Source organism: Magallana gigas, chromosome 5 (genome assembly GCF_963853765.1).
Source record: "Magallana gigas chromosome 5, xbMagGiga1.1, whole genome shotgun sequence".
Lineage (NCBI taxonomy): Eukaryota > Metazoa > Mollusca > Bivalvia > Ostreida > Ostreidae > Magallana > Magallana gigas.
Window position 1 is genome coordinate 1970754 of NC_088857.1, and position 21090 is coordinate 1991843.

The window sequence follows — 21090 nt, forward strand, 5'->3', positions numbered from 1 at the left end:
AGTCTTCACAATTTGACATCATTAATGAATTCTCAAAATCGTTCAAATTTTTTAAAGAAAATGTTGAAGGAGACAATGCCTTAAGGACTCCTTGCTCTACATTGAAAAACTAGAATCAATTGTATATTTTACACAGCTCTTGACATTCTTATACAAAGAAAGTATACTCTTAAACATTTTTTTCGCTGACACCAAGTTTTATAAGCTTTTGAAAGAGAAAATTTCTATTTACACTATCAAATGCCCTCCGTTAGTCTACAAAACATCAATATAATTTTTAATCATTCGAAAGATGCTTCTCAATTACACTTTGAAGTGAAAAATAGCGTCTTCTCTTCCCACACCTTGCCTAAATCAAGACTGTTCATCAGTTAGAACAGAATCATCTTCAGACCATTTCATCGATCTATTGTTAAGTATAGTTGTATAGATTTTTAACATGCACCACTTGAGAGTGATTCCTCTATAGTTATCTGTATCGTCTGGGTCACCCTTTTTAAATATTAGTATAATAACACATTCACGCCATGTTGGAAAAAAAATACCGGTATCAAAAATTATATTACACATTCTTGTCAAAAGTGGGCTTAAATCAACTCACATATGTTTAAAATATTCATTAATCAAATTATTCTTCCCAGGGGATTTCTACATTTTAAACAATCAATAACATCTACAACATCTTTCACAGATATACGAACATCAAGTTAATCAAACACAGCATACAAACATCAAGTTAATCAAAAATAGCATTCATATCACACTCTGTATTATAAAAAATCGATACATTCATTGTCTTTGCTGACAACCAAATTTTTAAAGTGTTCAAACAAGTTTTATATTCCAAAATTACATTTACGGTCCTGTCTACTACTCTTAAAACACTTGTAAAATCCAGGTGGCGAATTGCGTCCTAGATACTCCTTTAGATTACCTTGATATCGCATAAACTCACCTTTTACATTATGCATATACCTTTTATAATTAGTTTTAAACTCTGTCATCAATTGCCTGTTACAGTCTCTTCTACATTTGTTATATTTATACAATTTAAGAAAAAACTTAAAATGAATTGAATTAACCAAATTTATATTTTCACAATTTTATTACAATTTCAAAAATATACAATGTATGTACATCAAACAATTTCTCATTCCCTGTGAATTATTCCCAACACTATCGACTGGCAGCTTTTATTGTATACCCACTCGTTACTTTACAAAAAGAACTTTACTTTAGTCAGTCCTTTACTTTTCTTTTACTTTCACTTTTTAGGATTTATATATATATATGTGATTTTTTTTTTAAAAATGCGTGTTATTGACATATATTTATTAAGCTCATATTGAGTTTTAATAAAAGGCTACATATTAAATACTGATTTTACCATTCACAAATGAATTTAAAACTTCAATCAATTTTAGAAGTTTAAGTAGAGCAGTTTAAAAAAAAGTAAAACTAAAAAATGATTATTAATCGTTTAAGGCATCCCATTCCTCATGTTTTGATTCCATTGTGCAGATGATTATTACATTCTAAATAAATATTATTTGATTTATTCATTCACCCCAAAAAGATTATCATTTCATAATAACACAACATTCATAAAGAAAATTCATCTGGAATCGAGAAACAAAAAAGTTTTAGGGGGAACTTTTTGTGCAGAAGGTTTTTTTTAGGCGAAAATGACAAAAACAAACAATTTTACGCGTTTTACATACTTTTTAACATATGAGTTTATATACTTTTCTTTTTATAATATATTATTCATATTTTTAACATTTGATAGGTTTGTTACATATTATATAGGTTCTGTTTGACAGGTACAATATTAAACCCTGAGAGATTGATAGACGTTTAGCAAATCTATAGAAAATGTCTGAAAATGTTTTAAAGCCAAATTTTGCTACAATTATGCTTTGAAGCAATTTATCTAAAAATTGACATCAATGACCCCCATATTTTATTATGTCAAAATGATACTGAATGCATATTTAGACAAATTGGATTAATCTTACAAAATTCTTGATATTAAGAAAGTTTTTATTTCAAATCAAATTGTTACTGTTATAGAAATTGTCTATTTTAAGTGCAAAAACGTCACACAAAAATTAATGCAGCTTCATAATTTTTTTTATTATTCCTCTATTCAGTTTGACGATTGTGCATAAATAATAACAATATTTGAAGAAAACGTTTGCTTCATAATAACACCTTACAACAAATCCTAATCAGGCTGATTTTGCATTTTAGGTGCAAAAAGGTAAAATTGAATTGGCCATAACGCAGAGGGATCAACACTGGCCGCCTATTATCTTTGTATTTTTTAAGTAAACTTTGTCTACATATTTCAATTATATACTTCTCGAGAAATTCTTGACAGAAGAACATTGAGGAAAGGGATACCTTGAATGACAATTTTTTTTTTTAAACCGTATGTTCCCGAAAAATACAGCTCTTATCTACTTTACAAGTTGTATAATTAATTGATTACTACATGCAATATTAATTTATTTTAGAATTCAAAAATTTGCATTTATTTTACATTTGATATCGTGACGTAAAATATGACGTATGATTAAGAACAACAAAATAAAAAAGCCGATTATATTTGAAGCAGTTTTCATCATTTAGTAGGCAAAACTTTATTATATCAATCATTTATACATGTTTTTTTTAGCATCTATGCATATATATTGCTGTAAGTAATGACATCTAATAATGAAGTAAAACTTTATCTAAATATGAATATGTTAAGCATGTGTTGTGCAAAATGATTTGAACATGTATATATTCCAATACTACACGTATTTTACAAATATAGACATTTTTCCTGTGTATTATCAAAATGACTATCAGGAATTGTATGGTAAGAATCTTGATCTGTCGGAATCGTATTGTAAACGTCTTGATCTGTCAGAATCGTTTGGTAAGAGTCTTGTTCTGTCAGAATCGTTTGGTAAGAGTCATGTTCTGTCGGAATTGTTTGGTAAGAGTCTTGATCTGTCAGAATCGTATGGTTAGAGTCATTCTCTATCGTGGAAATGTAGGTCATATCAAATTCACTAATTGGTTGAATGTATGTGTTATGTTTGTTTATTCCATGACTTTTTTGTTTCCGAACAATAAATGCCGCGACAAAGATCAAAATGATACTGAGCAAACAGATACCCACTGCTACAATAATAATAATAATTAGCACTCTTTTTCCTTTTGACTGCTGTGGTTGCTTGCAATCTGGTCCACAACATTTTTTACTGCAATCTATGAAGAAATATGAAAAGATATTTTCTCTCTATGATAAAACGTTACATAAAACTTAATATACATTCACCTATTGCCATTTATAGCCTATGCTACGGGCTCCCCCCAAACCCCCAAAGATAAAGATTTCTCTTAACAACCATATCACATCATATATCATAAACATAACAAAAAAGGAAAGGTTAATACCATTTTTTAGACACTGTTGGTAGGGACATAACTCCTTCAGGTCACAGAATCCGTCGACCAGGCCTCCGCCTTTATCACTCTTACACCAAGAGCAGCCTGATTTACGGAAACACTCTCTGGCAAACATAAAGACATGTTACCTTTAATCATAACGCATTTACTACCGATGTAATAATTTGAAGAGAAAACACAGGGAAACAAAAAATAAATAAATAAATAAACAGCAGAAATACAACAAAGTTTGTAAAAGAAAAGAGAATACTACAAATACCAAAACATTTAATAAAAACTAATCCGTACGATGACATTTAATGTTTCACTTATACATGCTAACCTTTCTGTTTTTCGACATGCACAGTTGGTAGGAAAGCAAGTTGGAAGATTTGAGACCAGGTCCTCCTCAGGTGTACTAACTGACCTCAAGGTTGGTAACTGGGTGTTACAGGGGACAAACATACCCCTGTGATAATCAAAATCTACATCATTCTCCAAAAAATGCGTCAATAACAGGAAATATGTTTGCATATTTGTTTATGCTAAATTTGTGTCTGCATTCTGCTACTCTTAACTGCACATAAAACACACAATAACAGAGGACGATACCTACATTCTTTCATATTGATTTTTACACTCGTTGAACGATAGATCCGTATAACAGAGGCAGGTACATTGTCCAGCGCCACACTGTATTGAGCTTGGATCTCTAGAATACTGTAGAAAAAAAGATTCCTTATTTACTTTAAAAGTACAAGAGAGTACAAATTAAACTGATCTGACGTATTTAAAATTCTCTATACCGGCCAAAATTATTAATTTTTTATATACAAAACTTTAACATCATTTTGTAAATCGTAGCCACTGTCAACTGTAGTTTAAAATATTCAACTGTTCATGTCAAAAAAATTGTAATCGAGTAAGTAATTGTTCGACCATGACCGTTTTTGTTGAAAATGACTCAATCCGATCGATTCCTATGTTTTCCTGATGGAAAAAAAACATAAAAAAATTACTAAAAACCCGGGTCAGTTTTGCCCAAGAACCTTCAAAATCTTTTGGTGTGGTCAAAGCAGAACGTGGATCACAATTTGTTTGTTTCCTTTCAAAATAATTGCTTAGTTTACACATTTAAAAATGAAGTCCTCAGCAATAAAGCAACTATTCCTAATAATTGATTTTCAACACAGATCGTTAGATTTTTTACAGACACCATTAAATCATTCTTAGGCTTGTCTGGAAGTTTAGTGTAACCGGAAGAGTTGGAGAATCGCATTGAAGGCCAAAACGTCATGTCACGACACGTCAACATGACCGCTACATTACGGCAACTCACCTTTCTGATAGACACCGTACAGCACGCGCAACTGCACGGCACATTTTAGACCACACCAATGGCTTTTATGGGTGGGACGATATAAATCCAAAAGTGAAAAGTTACTTGCCGAACCAGACCACATTAACAAATGGAATAATCTTCCGCAAAGGTTTTTCTCAAAGAGATGCTGTTATTAGCACTAACGTGGAACGTATGAGGTATTACTGTTGTGCTTTTCATTTCTTAGGGTACCTGTAGCTTCTTGATTTTTTCATAATGCCCTTAGATAAATTTTGGTTAAGTTTTCAATAAAATGCCTTGCTATTATTTATTCTTTATTTCGATCATATTGTCATGGTCAAAAAAATTGAAATTACAAACACTATAATATAACTAGATCACGTTACGAGTAACGAGTAGGTCTTCCGTTCGGTTTTGTTTTATGTGATAAGATGAAATGTTGATACTCTCTGCCAAATCTGAGATCCTGGTGAAACTAGGGTTTTTGTCGCGAGACCAGAAACAGACGAACGAAAACGATTAATGAAAATTAAAGCTAGTAGTTCTTGTACATTTGCCTAGTGTACATCACTGTTTATGCTAAATGTAACACCCAAGAAAATCTGTTAAACTTGTTAAAAACATGAAATTTTGAACTCTTCCGGTAAGTACCGGAAATGATGGTTGATAAGATAAAACCTATTAAACACATCTTCAATTAATTGTCTATCATTCATAAAAGTTTTATGTCTCAATCACTTACAGTGACTAAAATCTTGCGGGAATCAAATTTGTAAATAGCTACCTATGAAATTTTATATAACTCACCGGAAGTAGAATGTTTGCTTATTTAACACGGTATAGTTAAAACAGATAAGATGCTATACTGATATATTCATTCTATGTAAGATATATAGATAAGGAAAAAAAACAATTTAAGTGCTTCCGGTGACGAGCGGAAGTGACGGCAAATCAAACAAAACAAGAGATGTTAGTGAAAAACTTATGCCCCCCTCCCTTGGAAACATCCACAAAGAAAATGAACGTAAACTTCAAATAACTCGAATTTTTCTAAGTACAAGGGCCATAACTCTGTCAAAAATTGCTCTATCATACCCAAAATCAAACTTGACTTAGATAGTATCATGATAAACCTGTATGCCAAATTTCATTTCAATATGTTCATCCTCTGCGAAGAAAATGAGCGGAAACTGCAAAAAACTAGAATTTTTCTACGTCCAAGGGCCATAATTCTGTTGAAAATAGCTCGATCGTACCCAATATCGAACTTGACCTAGATATTATCATGATAAACCTGTATGCCAAATTTCATTTCAACATGTTCATCCTCTGCGAAGAAAATGAGCGGAAACTGCAAAAAACTAGAATTGTTCTACGTCCAAGGGCCATAACTCTGTCGACAATTGCTCGATTGTACCCAATATCGAACTTAACCTAGATATCATCATGATAGACCTGTATGGCAAATTTCATTTCAATATGTTTATCCTCTGCGAAGAAAATGAGTGGAAACTGCAAAATACTAGAAATTTTTCTACGTCCAAGTGTCATTATTCTGTTGAAAATAGCTCGATCGTACCCAATATTGAACTTGACCTAGATATTATCATGATAAACCTGTATGCCAAATTTCATTTCAATATGTTCATCCTCTGCGAAGAAAATGAACGGAAACTGTTGGTGGACCGACCGACCGACAGACCGACCGACAGACCGACCGACAGACAGCAGCAAAGCATTATGCCCTTCCTTCTTCGAAGGGGGGCATAATAATGTAAACACAGATACATACTTAGAGCTATTATCCAACAAAGTTTGGTTGTTCAAGTTGTCACCGTTTTTGAGATCTCGTAAAGTCAAGTTTTTTTTGTGTTTTTTTTGTCTCTTGATAGGAAATGGACAAACGGAAATGCTCAGAGAAAATAAAAGTTAGTATTTCTTGAACATTAGAGAACTGTTTATCAATTTTACTAAAATTGTCAAAGAAAAACAGTTAAACTTTCAAACAGCTTGATTTGTTTGAATTCTTCCGGTGAGGACTGGAAGTTATGGCTGACAAAATGAAAGCATTTAAACACATTTTGTATCAAATGTCTATCATCTATCTTATTTTCGTGTATTGATCGCTTGATTTTCTAAGATCTTGTGGGTAAAACATTTGTTTAAAAAGGCTGAGATATTTGAGATATTTCACCGGAAGTATATTTTGTTTGTTTATTTAACATCGGATATATGACATATGTAAGGATTAATACTTATAATTCAATTCTATATGAAATAAATTAAATGCAAAAAAAAATGATAATAATTTTTTAAGTGCTTCCGGTGACGACAATGGTTTAAGATATATTTGCGTGTATTATTTGAATCAACTTCTTCATGGAGGCAAACTTTGAACTTCTGATATGTTTGAAACGAATTCTGTACGTCTTGTTTCAAATTAAAAACAAAATCACTTTTATGCAATTTGATTGTTCATAAGCGAAAAAAGTCGGAAAATGTAAATACAAACAAAAAACCAAACAAAAAACACAAACATTAAAATATATGTCAAAGTTTATCAGCTATTTCTCCCAAACTTTTATCTTTGAAGCCCTTTGACCGACTTCCACTTTTTATTATTTCAATTAAATACTGAGAACATATCTTGAGGAACTGCTTGATATTCAGAAAACTTTTATTTTAAATCAAATTTGTACCCAATGTGTTAGCGGACGGACGGACAGACAGACGGACTGACGGATGCAGAGGAAAGCTATAGTCCCCTCCGGTGAAAACCGGTAGGGGACTAATAACCATCGATAAAATCAACTCCCGTCAGTTCTTCGGTACTTTGTTTTTAAACTAGAACTATACTCATGGCGGCGTGTCAACGGCAATCTCACGGCATAAGAATTCACAACAAGTACAACTTCTTAGGTCACTTTTTATAATTTTGATATATTTTCAACAAAATTATAAGACTACCATGATATAAGTTTAATTATAAAATTAGCAATTTCGAAGTGCAAAAAGTTTACCAAAATAAATATGAATATGTAAACAGAATCCCAAAACAAATACTTCACTTTATGTACAGAAAGTACAACTAAATTCGCCTTGACTCAGAGATGAGTACTCAACACCACCCTGCCTATTTTTCTTTGCATGATTTATGTTTTGTCTCCAGATTTCAATGATATACCTCTGATTAAATTCTTGAAACAACGATTTTCAGGACTAAGATGTCTTAAACTAGGATTACCAATTTATTAAATATCTGTATAAGTGAAATTGCCAAATAAATAACAATTGAGTAAAACACGGGAAGGGATTAAACATATTTACATTGACACATTTGGATTTGATTTCATGTAAACATTAATATGTTTTCAAACCTAACAAAAATTCCGGTTTGAACATATATATTTTACTTCTTTATATATGACATATTTTTTTTATCTTTAAGAAAACGGCATGACACAGAAAATGCACATAAAAAATGAAATAACAAACTGTCAACCATCTCAAAAATCCATTAAATGGAATACAAATTCAAAGCAAAGCAACACGGACTTCTAAAAATATAGAGGTAGGATCAGGTGCCTAGGAGGAGTAAGCATCCTCTGCTGACCTGTCCCACCCGCCGCTTTGTCGTCATCGGGAAAAAACGGTCTAACAATTGTATGAAAAAGGTCAGTCAGCATGCGGCCCAGTGGAAGATTGTAATTGCTGACAAGACTGTTGTATCGAGAATAGAACTTACGAAAAGATGACTTCAAACGAGACTGTTGATAGTCCTGTTTATCAACTTGTTTGTCAGTAGCTTGCCTCGCCCTAGAAACTGTTCATACGAAGAGCATGTCCTTGCGTATCTAATAAACTGAGAGACAAAACCATACGCAGGGGATGAAGGTATATTGCTACATAAGTAAGGAAAGTTGACTATAAAAAAATAGAAGTTATCGCATTGATTATAAAGTTTTGTTGTTAGGTTACCATCAATGTCCATTTCCAGTTAAATATCCAAATATGAAACAGATGACGCAGATCTAGACTATGTGCTATCTTTTATTTAAAGTTCACTGGGACATAGAGTCGACGTAAGTATGGAAATAACAATTATTAATTGTTGTTATACTTTCATGTTAAATACTGAAATCTGATTGGTTAAGACGCAGTTAATAATATTTACTATTACCCTCAGCGTTAGCAACGCACTTGGCAACGGGTAACATTAAAAAATGTTACATGCGCGAAAACTATGCGCGTACGGTTCGCTGTAGAAATCACGTTATTCCTATATAAAAGCAGTAAAATTTTCTTAAAAATTTTAAAAAAGACATTCAGTATAACAAAATAAATAGTGCCTGTTTGGGAGGATAACAGTTGAAATTGACACCCCGAGAAAACCATTGTCAACCTCCGCTTCGCGTCGGTTGACAATGGTTTTCTCGGGGTGTCAATTTCAACTGTTACCCTCCCAAACAGGCACTATTTATATAATAATACATCGGCGATATACCTGAATGTTGAGTCAAAGGCCAAAACGATTGATTGATTTATTTTTTTCACGTACAAGTTATTTTAAATAAATTCTGCTTCATAAGAATACCAAAATAGGTCTGCTAACTATGGGACATAATTGGTACCCACGGGAATTCCAACAGAGTGTTGGATGACTTGATTTCCAAAAACTACATGGATATTGTCTATCAGAAACTCAAGCATCTTTTTGATGCAGGGTTTGACATTAAGTTTTTGAATTACTAGAACAGTCGGGCTACCTCAGCAATTTTTCACTAGCCCTGACTCTTTTACTACTAGCCCTGACTAATTTTGACAAAAATAAACTAAAAGTAATGACAAACATAAAATATTAAATACTTGTTTCTGTTTAATTGTATTGGTTTATCTTTACCAATAATGAAACATTCAAACACTATTTAAGATTTAATTTTATTCAAACTGTACTAATAATGATACAAGTAGACCAGGGACCAACAAAACTTTAGGGAGACTTCCCTTACTTCTCCTTAACAGAGAAACATGGAGAAGTTTGAGAAATCGGGGAGACTTTCATAACTTGACAATGGCATAACAATAAGGATGTTATTCACAGATTTAAACTTTAATAATTTAAATAAGATTAGAAACAAGTCATTATGATTACAAAATAAAACAAATTCTAAAAATTGAAAAAAAAATTATCAAGTTTATTTAATTTAAATTATTTGATGTATTCATACATTTTATAGATAAAATGTGTTGTAATTGTGTTAACTAAAATGACAAATAAAATCAGCCTCTGTTTTAGTGTATTCTGGTGACATTAGCCCAACCCAACCATTATGTTGAGGATTTTTAAAAAAAAAGATATAACTGTAAACAAAGGGTTTATGATTATTTAAGCATAAATTTGGCAGTGTTATTAGGTAATTACAAGTTACCAATAAATTCACTGTTATACATAATATACATCGTCTTGTACAGCGTGTGGTTGCATCACCCGTATTTATAACCCCTAAAGATAAGACAGACTAGATTAATTTATCACAAGAGGCATAAACTGAGTTAGTGAAGACGTCTTTAGAATGAAATAATTATCATTTTATTGCCCTTGGGGTTAATTTACACGATTATATGAACTCCGTGTACAGGGCGGCTTGGACTTTTATTCCGGAGGAAATTCCGGCAAAGTTACCGATCAAAAAGTGAGCATTTCCCCCACTTCATCCTCTAGGTTAGTCCTTGGGTTGTACTTAAATTACGGTTTGTAGAATTTATGCCTGTTAGGAAAAAGTGCCTTACTTCTATTGATATTAATATTACAGAAAAAGTATGTGCACACTTTTTTTTCACACGACCAGTCGGGCTAGTACACCGACATTTAACCCGACCGGACCTATCGTTTACTAGACAATGTCGGTCGGACGTGCCTTAGTGTCAATCCCTGCATTTAATGTCAACTTCAAAGTACTTGTGTGTGCAATCAGAATGTTTTTTTCACAAAAAAATTAATTTCCTATGACAAGGTAGCATTTTAACGACTTCCATTTTTATTGAAGAAACAATCGTCGATGATATTTTAATTTTTAATGGGGAATGGTTGTATAAAGCGTTGTAAAACCGTTGAGCTAATGATTTTAGTAAGATTTTGTGACCTCAAAGTTTCTAATACTTCTTTGGAGTATTTAAGTACCAACATCTGATTCACACCACTTTTGGAGTATATTGTTGTACAGTACTCTTGAAGTGTCTACTTCTACTGTAAGAATTTTAGTAAGGAATAAAGACAGAGGTTTGGTAGAACATGTACTGGAACCTGCTATATATATCTGTTTGTAAGGACTTTTGTGAAACTTTGGAATCCAGTACAGTTAAGTTAAATTAAATGCATTCTGTTTATTACGGATATTAAAGATATCCATAATCGATTTATGATTTTGAAGTATTTCCTGCTTTGAAAGGCTGCTATGACTGTAAGTAGGATAACCATGTGTAGAATGGAAACCTAGTTCCTTGAAAATGCAATTTATAATTGTAGCTAACACTTGTTTATTAGACGAATTTTGATTAAATATGGATAGCTTTAGGTGTTACAAAAACGATAGTTTATTTTTTTTTAAACAATAATGATCTCTTATTCTGCATGGAGACGTTAACTGGCGTACCTTAGAGTTACAGCATTTGTCCTTGTCGTCCGGACGTCTCTGTTTAAGTATCAGGAACACGTTGGAGCCAGACACCGGATGAAGTTCGTATCCGTTACGTGGATCAATTATTCCATTCCGATCAGCTCCCCCAAGTTTCACCTTTTAATATTTATTAATGTAAGTGTAATGTCAGCCAATCAATTTTTGTTGGTTTTAATTTGTACATATAAGCCTACATATTTTTTTTTGTATCGCGTTTGAATTTAACCAGTCAACTTTTTTTTAAACTTAGAATTAAGTTCACTGCTAATTTTAGAGATTATTGTCATCATAGTATCTTCTTAGCAATGCTCGCTTAATCGAAAAGCAGTATTTACTTAACGAGGGCGTTCAATAACTAATGTCATCGCTGTTACAGTAATAACGCAATAAAATCTTTTTTTTGGGTTATTTTTCTAGGGGTTACACCGAACCTTCAAAAACCTTCTTATAACTGACACATATGATTTCAACCGATTTATGTAAGCAATGAATGCATTCATTTTTTTTTTTGGGGGGGGGGGGGTGGTCTACATGTATTGGTAAATGACAGAGTCCAAAGCATTTCTTGAAGCAGAACTTCTTCCTTACAATGTTTTGTTTCTTTTTTTAATTTAGGAAAAAGTAAAAAGTCATAGGGATCAAGTTCGATGAAAAAGGAGGATGGGGCAAAACATGAACCTTTTCTTTTTCCAAAAATGATCTTACAATTTGGGATTTATGTGCTGGCGCGTTGTCACGAAGAAGGCGAAAGTTGCAAATTCCAAACTTTGGTTTTTTCTTTTCGTAGTTTTTTCGAACTTTCTTCATCGCATAATTTTTGTATACTTGTACGGTGATTGATCGGCCTTTTGAAATACCAAGTTGAACTACAGGACCTTCACTATTAAAGACAATTTATTTTTCACTCTTCTTTTCTATCAACACAATGTGGGGGTGCAGTATTCTTATCCACTTTTTTAAATCATGGTGGAACAAATAAACAATCACCAAGAAAACCTCCTTAAAATTTTAATAGTGAACTGCCAGGGCCTTTGTGATGGAAACAAGAGGAAAAACGTTTTTCAAACCCTTAGAAACAGTGAAGGCCCTATTACTTACACAGAAGATTTAAATTTCCTAAAAAACATGAAAAATGATAAAGTCCAGGGCCTAAGAGAGGTGTCATCATGATCAGCATATTGAGAAAGCTTATATTCTATTCCATCTATAACAATTCCTCTTATTTCTTTTTAAGAAACACGAGTGATTTTTTCATTTTTTTCTTTTTGGAACAACATTGGATCTTTTATTACGAGAGCAATTAATAACTCAAACGATCTACTGCATTATACAGAACAAAGTTAGTTAGGAATTATAACTTGCTTGCCGAGAGCTGAAAAACAAAAAACAGTTCCTAAAAAAAACTGGCGTCCAAGAAGTCTTCTAAATGCTGTTTACAAAATAGCATCAGGGTTCATCGCTAATAGAATTAAGTCATTATTAGACAAATTAATAAATAAAGACCAAACTGGTTATATAAAAAAAAAGTTTATTGGAGAAAATATAATGCTCATATATGATTTAATGAATAATACTGAACTACATAGAATACCAGGTTTATTAATGCTTATTGACTTCGAAAAAGCTTTTGATACTATATCTTGGAAATTTATTTTTGAAACACTTGATTTTTTAAAATTTGGACCATGTATAAAAAAAACTGGATAAAAACCTTTTATAATGGCACCAAATCATGTGTTTTGCAAAATGGATTCACTTCTAACTATATTTATTTTCAAAGGGGCTGTGGACAAAGGTACCCCATTTCTCCATATCTTTTTTATGGATTTTTTTATGGAGATTTTAGGGATTTTAAAAAGAAATAAGAGGAATTGTTATAGATGGAATAGAATATAAGCTTTCTCAATATGCTGATCATGATGACACCTCTCTTATTTTTGATGGTTCACCTCAGTCTATAGATGGTATTTAAAGAGTTTTAGATTATTTCGCAGATCTATCAGGACTTAAAATTAATTACACAAAAACTTAAATGGTTTGGATTGGGAGTAAGAAATATTTAAGAGATGTATTTCACTACACAAGATGGATATTTAAATTGAAAAACTCAACCTTTGATTTATTAGGAATAAAATTTTCTGTAACTCTAGATAAGATGTCTAACCTTAACTATGAGCCTAAATTGTCGGAACTTAAAAGGATTTCAAACCAATAAACATTTAAGAAAACTCACCCCAATTGGTAACATCTCAGTGATAAAAACATTGATTCTGCCAAAATTAAACCATCTGGTGCTCTCTTTACCTAACCCAGACCTTAATTCTACAAAAACTTTAAATAAGGAAATTTACCAATTTTTATGGGAAAGCAATATTTACAAAGTAAAAACAAACACTATTATACAGTAATATGGATATGGTGGTTTAAAAATGATTGAATTTACAGATTTTAGCTCAGCTCTAAAATCTAGTTGGATGATTATCTCAGACACAAAATGGGTAAATCTTTTAGAGGCAGAATTACAGACAAAAATTAAAAACCTTTGGGTTAAAGGTATCGACTTTACATATAATTTATGTAAAATTACAAAAAATATGTTTTGGAAAGAAGTTTTTAATAGCTGGATTTTAATTGTAAGAGCAACTAAACAAAATATAAAACAAATTTTATTGAATATACAGGCCTATAGAGAGCAATATTTCAAAAAAATTAAATAAAGACAATATCGACAAAATCAAATACAAGTCTAGTCGATTTATACCCATTCATATAAATATTTTCTTCACCAATAAAAAAAAGGTTGCAAAGACATGTATAACGAACTTATTAAGGAGAACAAGAGCCAAGTACATCTGTACATAAATGGATAGAAAGGGGCTTTTTTTAAGCAACAAAGACAGAAACAAAATATTTGAACTTCATTTTAAAACTACTAAAGAGTCAAAACTCCAATGGCTACAATTTCAAATTTTACGTATAATAATACCAACAAATGATTTTTTTTCACAAGATTAAGATTTAAGAATCCCCAGTCTGCTCCTTTTGTAAAAGTGTTATTGAGACTATTGAATACTTATTTGTAGATTGCTATTGTGTAAAAAAGCTTTGGGAACTATTCGAAGAGTGGTTGTTAAGGAAATTTGAAATGCAAGTAACATTTTACAAAAACTCAATTTTATTTGGAAAATATAAAGAGAACAATTCGTATAAAGTACATAATCTTTAAATTCCTATAATAAAACAATACAAATTTGTAAGTGGATATAAAGAAGTTCCAAAACTGACTTTCAGTGCACTTGAAAAAATAATGAAAAACAGATTATCTGTATAGAAATATATTTTGCTTAAAAACTGTAGATTCTCAGAGTTTGAATGGCACTGGCAAAATATGAGACTTATTATTATGACATACTAGTTATATTTATCAGATTTAATAGGAAATATAAAGTACTAACCCCCCCCCCCCCACAAACACACATACAGTTTTCTCTTAAGAATTGTTCTCTTTCATATAACTTTCACTGAATAACTTCCTTTTTCAAGTAATATACAGGTACATTTGTAAACAAGTTCTATGTGTAATTTATAGAATATGCGATATAGGCCTACATTATATTTTTATACTTTAAGAGACAATCTGTTACATTCTGAAATTTTTTGTAGTTGTATCCTTTGTATCCTTTTCTACTGTCTTTGTCAATAAAATTTTTCAAAAAAAAAAATACTTTCTTTGTACTCTGGCATCGTTTTGCTATAACAGGGCGTTTTGCCTTTTTATTCAACCACATCTTGTTTTCAATTTCTTGTGAGGTTCAATACAATGTATCTGTTTTCATTACCTGAAACAATTTCCGATAAACGTCATACTGTCGAATTTTAAGTTTCTACACAGTTCAACCCGAAATCGTTTTTGTTTCTCAAGTAACCACCTTGCACTAACCTTTCGGATGTCAAGGTTTTTTTTAGCTCACCTGAGCTGAAAGTGAGCTTTTCTGATCAAAACATGTCCGTTGTCTGTCGTCGTCGTTGGCGTTGGTGGCATTGTTTTTGTAAACTTTTCACATTTTCTTCTTCTTCTCCAGAACCATTGGGCAGATTTCAACCAAATTTGGCACAAAGCATCCCTATGTGAAGGGGATTCAAGTTTGTTCAAATGAAGGGCCATGCCTTCTTCAAAGGGGAGATAATTGAGAATTATTGAAAATTTGTTGGTATTTTTCAAAAATCTTCTTCTCAAAAACTATAAGGCCAAAATAGCTAAAATTTAAATGGAAGCATCCTCAGGTAGTGTGTTTTAAGTTTGTTACAATCATGGTCCCCGTGGGTATGGTGGGGCCATAATGGAGGAATGGATTTTTACATAGGAATATTTAGAGAAAATCTTTAAAAATCTTCTCAAAAACTATCAGCCTAGAATAGTTCTAATTTAAATGGAGGCATCCTCAGGTAGTGTAGATTCAAGTTCGTTCAAATCATGGTCCCCGGTGGTAGGGTGGGGCCACAATAGGGGAATCAAGTTTTACAAAGGAATATATAGAGAAAATCTTTAAAAATATTCTTCTCAAAAATTATTACGCCAGAAAAGCTCAAATTAAAATGGAAGCATCCTCAGGAAGTGTAAATTCACGTTTGTTCAAATCATAGTCCCTGTGGGTATGGTTGGGTAACAATAGGGGAATGGATTATTACATAGGAATATATAGAGAAAATCTTTAAAAATCTTCTTCTCAAAAACTATCAAGCCAGGAAAGAATTCTTAAATAGTGTAGATTCAAGTTTTTTATAATCATGGTCCCCAGGGGTAGGGTGGGGCCACAATTGTGGGATTAAATTTTAAACAGGAATATATAGAAAAAGTTTTTACAAAATTTTCTATAAAAAACTATTACGCCAAGAAAGCTCAAATTGGCGTGAAACGATCCTCAGATAATGTTCCTTCAAGTTTGGTCAAATCATGGTCCCAGGGGGTAGGGCGAGGCCACAGTGGGGGATAACTTTTTATATATGGAGAAAATCTTTAAAAATCTTCTTCTCAAAACTATTAGGCCAGGAAAGCTCAAATTTGAGTGGAAGCATCCCCAGATCATATAGATTCAAGTTTGTTTAAATAATAGTCAGGGTAGGGTGAGGCCACAATGGGGGATACATTTTTACATAAGAACATATAGAGAAAATCTTTAAAAATCTTTTTAAAGACTATTTGGCCAGAAAAGCTTAAACTTGTGTAGAGGCATCCTCGGGTAGTGTAAATTCTAGGGCCGCAATGGCGGTTGAGATTTTTTCATAGGAATATATAGAGAAAATCTTTAAAAATATTCTGGGAAAGTTTTCGGTCCAAAACTCAGTACTTAGTGTGAAAGCACATGTTATGCAGAGTTAAGTTTGATGAAACTATGATTCCCTAGAGAAAAGGGGGCCACGAAATGGGGGGGGGATATAGGAATAGAGAAAAATCTTCTTAGAGGTATAACAACAAAAGAGGCTTGGTATTTACCAAAAAACTTTGGTTACAAATTGGCAGATTTTCAATTTTTTATAGCAAGATGAACTGTACTTAGTTGTCAAGATATTTTGATAATGTAATGCTGATTTGATCAGAGTTAAGGCAATTGTTCCTCGGGTGAGCGATGTGGCCCCTTTAAATGTTAATTTTTAATTTTAAATTCTGTCCCGGATCAAATGCTTACTTAATTTTCTATTTGCTCAGTGCTTAATTGACCATTATTAGTAATGATTCAGTGGTAGCAACGTTATTGTTGACAAACGACACGCACTATTCTGATATATAAACGATCAGACACGATGCATAACGATCATGCACGATACACGAACGATCACTAACTTACTGAACTTTTACGATACATGAACGATAACAATAAAACACGCAAATAAAAAACGATTCTTCACAATTAAACACGCAAAATCAAATTTAATTTTTAAGATTAGAATTAAGGAAACGTATTGCATTAATTTGTGCTACAATATGCTTGTGTTTTAATGAAAAGCGGCATGTACAGTAGCCATGTGCTGTTTTTTTTTTTATAAGTAAACAATATTATAAAGGATTCAAACACAAATTATTATTTTTTCTCCATAACAAATATTATTTTATATCATAAGTTAAAAAAAATATAAAGTGTAAAAGAAATGAAAATAATGTATAAACTACACAAGATTATTTAATGTTTGTTTGATATGTAATCCGATTCCCGTACGTACGATTTATTTATGCTAGATACAGGTAAACTTGTTACCTTGTTCCAAAGAATTTCGATTTTACACATCGTTTTCATAATTTAGGATACCTAATTGATTTATTACTATTTATTCTTAATTCTAAAGCGACTAAATAGAATTTCTGCCAAATGTTTATACCATTTACTAGAGATAAATGCGTATCGTATTCTCATTTTAAAGGAAACTTGGAGAATAATTGATTAGTTTTAAACAGGAAACGGGTATGCTTGACCGCTTTCATTCTATGTGTCTCTTTTGATAATATGATAAAAATTGTGTGTCAAGATACAATAGATGCTTGATATAGGCGGATTACAAAAGTATGCAAAACTAACTCGACCGAACAAAGGATTGAATGAGTTGTCGAAATACTTACTAAATGTATTGAACGACGAAAGAGAGAATACTTATAAAGATCATCATTGACATGATACATGAATGTTAATAATTGTCAATGTTCTTCTATTTAAAAAGTTTCAAGTTCACATTGTTGCATTGTTTAAAGAAAAAAATACGTGACTTTTTTAGAACAAATCCTAGCATTCCGTAAAAAATATTACAAAAAAAAAACAAAACAACAGCACGATCGTGCACGATCGCGCACGGTTAAAAACGCAAAGGCATTTTTCTAATACATGCACGATCCCGCACGTTACACTTACGATCACTCACGTTACACGAACTAACTAATACGATTGGCTTGTCAACAATAAAGTTGTTACCATTTTATCGGTTACTTTTGCAAGTATTGCATCTGTTTAAGCCTTACGAGGTGCTCCAGGACGTGGCTTATCCTTAAGGTCTCTTTAACCATTTTTGAATTTTTGTTGACCCACACGTAAACTTGTCTAAATGACATACACTTGCTTCCATTCACATTTCACAGTTTTTTGAAAATTTCTCTCGAGTCTTTACCTCGCCTGACACATGGTTTCATGTAGCCTCTAATTGTAGGCTTACTGGATGATGGCTTACCAGTCATATATATTCATTACAGTGTCTCGAAGTATTCTATGATGAAACGTGATCAGTAAAATAGGCCATCAATATAATATGAACCAAATCATCCGTGAAAATAAATTCAAAGGTTAATTGAACCCTGTACTTTTTGTAATCCGATTAGTAATATTATTTATTGAACGCCCCTCGTAGTTAATGTTTATAACGTTAAATGATGTCCTTTTTTAATACAGGAACATTTGACAGTATAATCCGCTCGGGGAATTTTTTCTGCAATTATCGCCAAATTTATACTAATAAACGCGGGAAAGCATTTCATTTTTAAATAAAAGTATGCTGGTCCTAACGTTGTTTATTATACATTTTTCTATCAGTTGGACTCTTACACTGTAAGTGAATTGTTCCTTTTTGTTCCCCGTATCTGTACACCGTTGCCTGTACATTATCCCTTTATCTATCAGCCAACGTGAAATTCTTCCTTCCTGAAAAAGATTTAGGGTGAATTATTCATGCATCGGACACATACCTTGGATCTGACAACTTTGTTTATTAATATACAAATAAATGTGCATGCGCTTATGTGTTGTTTCGTATATTCCTGAATTATAAACTAATGAACTTTACCATTATTAAGAATTTGACAGTCACATTGTCAAAGAAATAGCAATATAGGCATTGTAAAATGACGTCTAATACGCCATTATTGAAAATTTAATTACAAAGATTTTACATTAAAGCGTTATTTGAATGTAGTGCGTTTGATTGTGATTTATTGAAAATGCACTCTCTGCGTAAAATAATTAGAAAGAAGTAAATTTTGAAACAAAGTTTGATTAAAATAAAATCCAAGAAATTTGAACAATTAATGTCAAGGTCATTTTTGCACCATATGTTCATTTCACCATGGATCGGACACAAATTAACCATGCATCGGACAGTTTTCACTGCATGATTTCTTCTTATAATACGGAGATTATGTGCCCATTCCTTGTGATATACTTTAAATGTGAAGTTAACTAAAAATTCAAAAATAATTGATACATACATTCTCCTCCACTTAAAAATCGAGTTTTACGGACAAAGCCTTTTTGGTTTAAAATTCCTGTAGGAGCTGGGCACGATAAAGAACCCCTTATGATAAATATTCCTTTCAACAGAAGCAATTGTCAAAATTCCTATATGTAGATTTGAGGATTTACATTAAAAGAAATCTGAAAAGCAATTGAATAAATTAATTTTTCCGAACCTTTGTATTTTTGCATTAAAACCAGAAAATGTTGGGTTTTTTTTTATCTCTACTGTGCTGCTATATAGCTGTCCGATGCTTGGTATATATTGTCCGATCCATGGTGAAATACTTTAACACTTCAATAATTTGCTTTATTTTCTACATTTTTAACAATTTTACAATTTTTTCTCCAATAATTAAGCAAGGGGAAAACCCGTAACTTTTAAAACAAGTTATATTTATATTAGGACGATATTTGATGCGTGAACAAAGGGAAAAATCCAAAGGTGTCCGATGCATGGTGAAATCACCCTATACATTTTGCTATGTCCTGTCATTTGCATGTGCAAAAGGGGTTTTGTTAACCTTTGCAAAGTATAAGATACATTGAAAACATGTTAACAACAGCAGCTGTGTTTTGCATCGTCTGTCAATAAATAGAACACATAAAGTCAATCTCGAGCAGTAGTTTCATTTATTGTACCATTTCACACAGTTGCATTTTGCGTTTTTCTCTATAAATATCAGATATATTTTGAATAAAACACCACCGAAATATCAGTTATAAATCGCCTAAACAATGTTTAACCGATAAAGGGTGATTATTCGAGACCTGAAGGTTTGCATTTCATTTACATCAAGTCATTTGGTGGAAAAAACACACTTCTTAATTAACTGCCATATTAACAATAACATTTCGTTAAATTGAATTATTTAACAATCAAAAATGATACACGCATAAAAGTGACATTTATATTATTCTTGTATACACACCAGGTAGGATACGTGAATTTGTCCTTCTATTGGGGATGTGGTTTCTATGTAATACGGATGTGTAACAAGGAACCCGCTGTTGTCGATCAGGATGCAACTAAATACAAAATATTAACATATACAACATCCAGTTATTTGATGATATTTGATAATCAATTCATAGTGTTGAAATTTAAATATATATATATATATATATATATAACTCTTTATGAACATTAAATCAAAAGATAAATTAAACCTTAAACATGTCTTTAAAAGATATTCAGTTTCAGAGGTTAAATGGCTGGTTGACAATGTTTCAAAACTTCTGATATAATTGCTCTCTACTCAGGTAAAACAAATTAAAAAATGCTCTACTCTTGTTTGATAGTAAAAAGAATAAACACATTACTTGTATTTGGTCCTGTTGGCACATATTGGATATTTGT

At 31.9% G+C, this 21090-nt stretch overlaps 1 protein-coding gene across 1 annotated transcript; it reads right to left on the reverse strand.

Annotated features, from left to right (window-relative positions):
• Positions 1-1760: 1760 nt before the first annotated feature.
• LOC136275780 (uncharacterized) lies at positions 1761-11574 on the reverse strand. Its single transcript, XM_066085750.1, has 5 exons — positions 11440-11574; positions 4061-4164; positions 3788-3913; positions 3454-3569; positions 1761-3264 (listed from the first exon to the last, which is right to left on the reverse strand). Coding segments are annotated over exons 2-5 (696 nt in total). The 5' UTR covers positions 4063-4164; positions 11440-11574; the 3' UTR covers positions 1761-2812.
• Between the last annotated feature and the right edge of the window lie 9516 nt (positions 11575-21090).

Coding starts and splice junctions, on each gene's coding strand:
- LOC136275780 (XM_066085750.1), bottom strand. Junction 3,570..3,787: donor GCATGTCGAAAAACAGAAAG/GTTAGCATGTAT, acceptor TATGTTTGCCAG/AGAGTGTTTCCGTAAATCAG. Junction 3,265..3,453: donor CCAACAGTGTCTAAAAAATG/GTATTAACCTTT, acceptor ATTTCTTCATAG/ATTGCAGTAAAAAATGTTGT.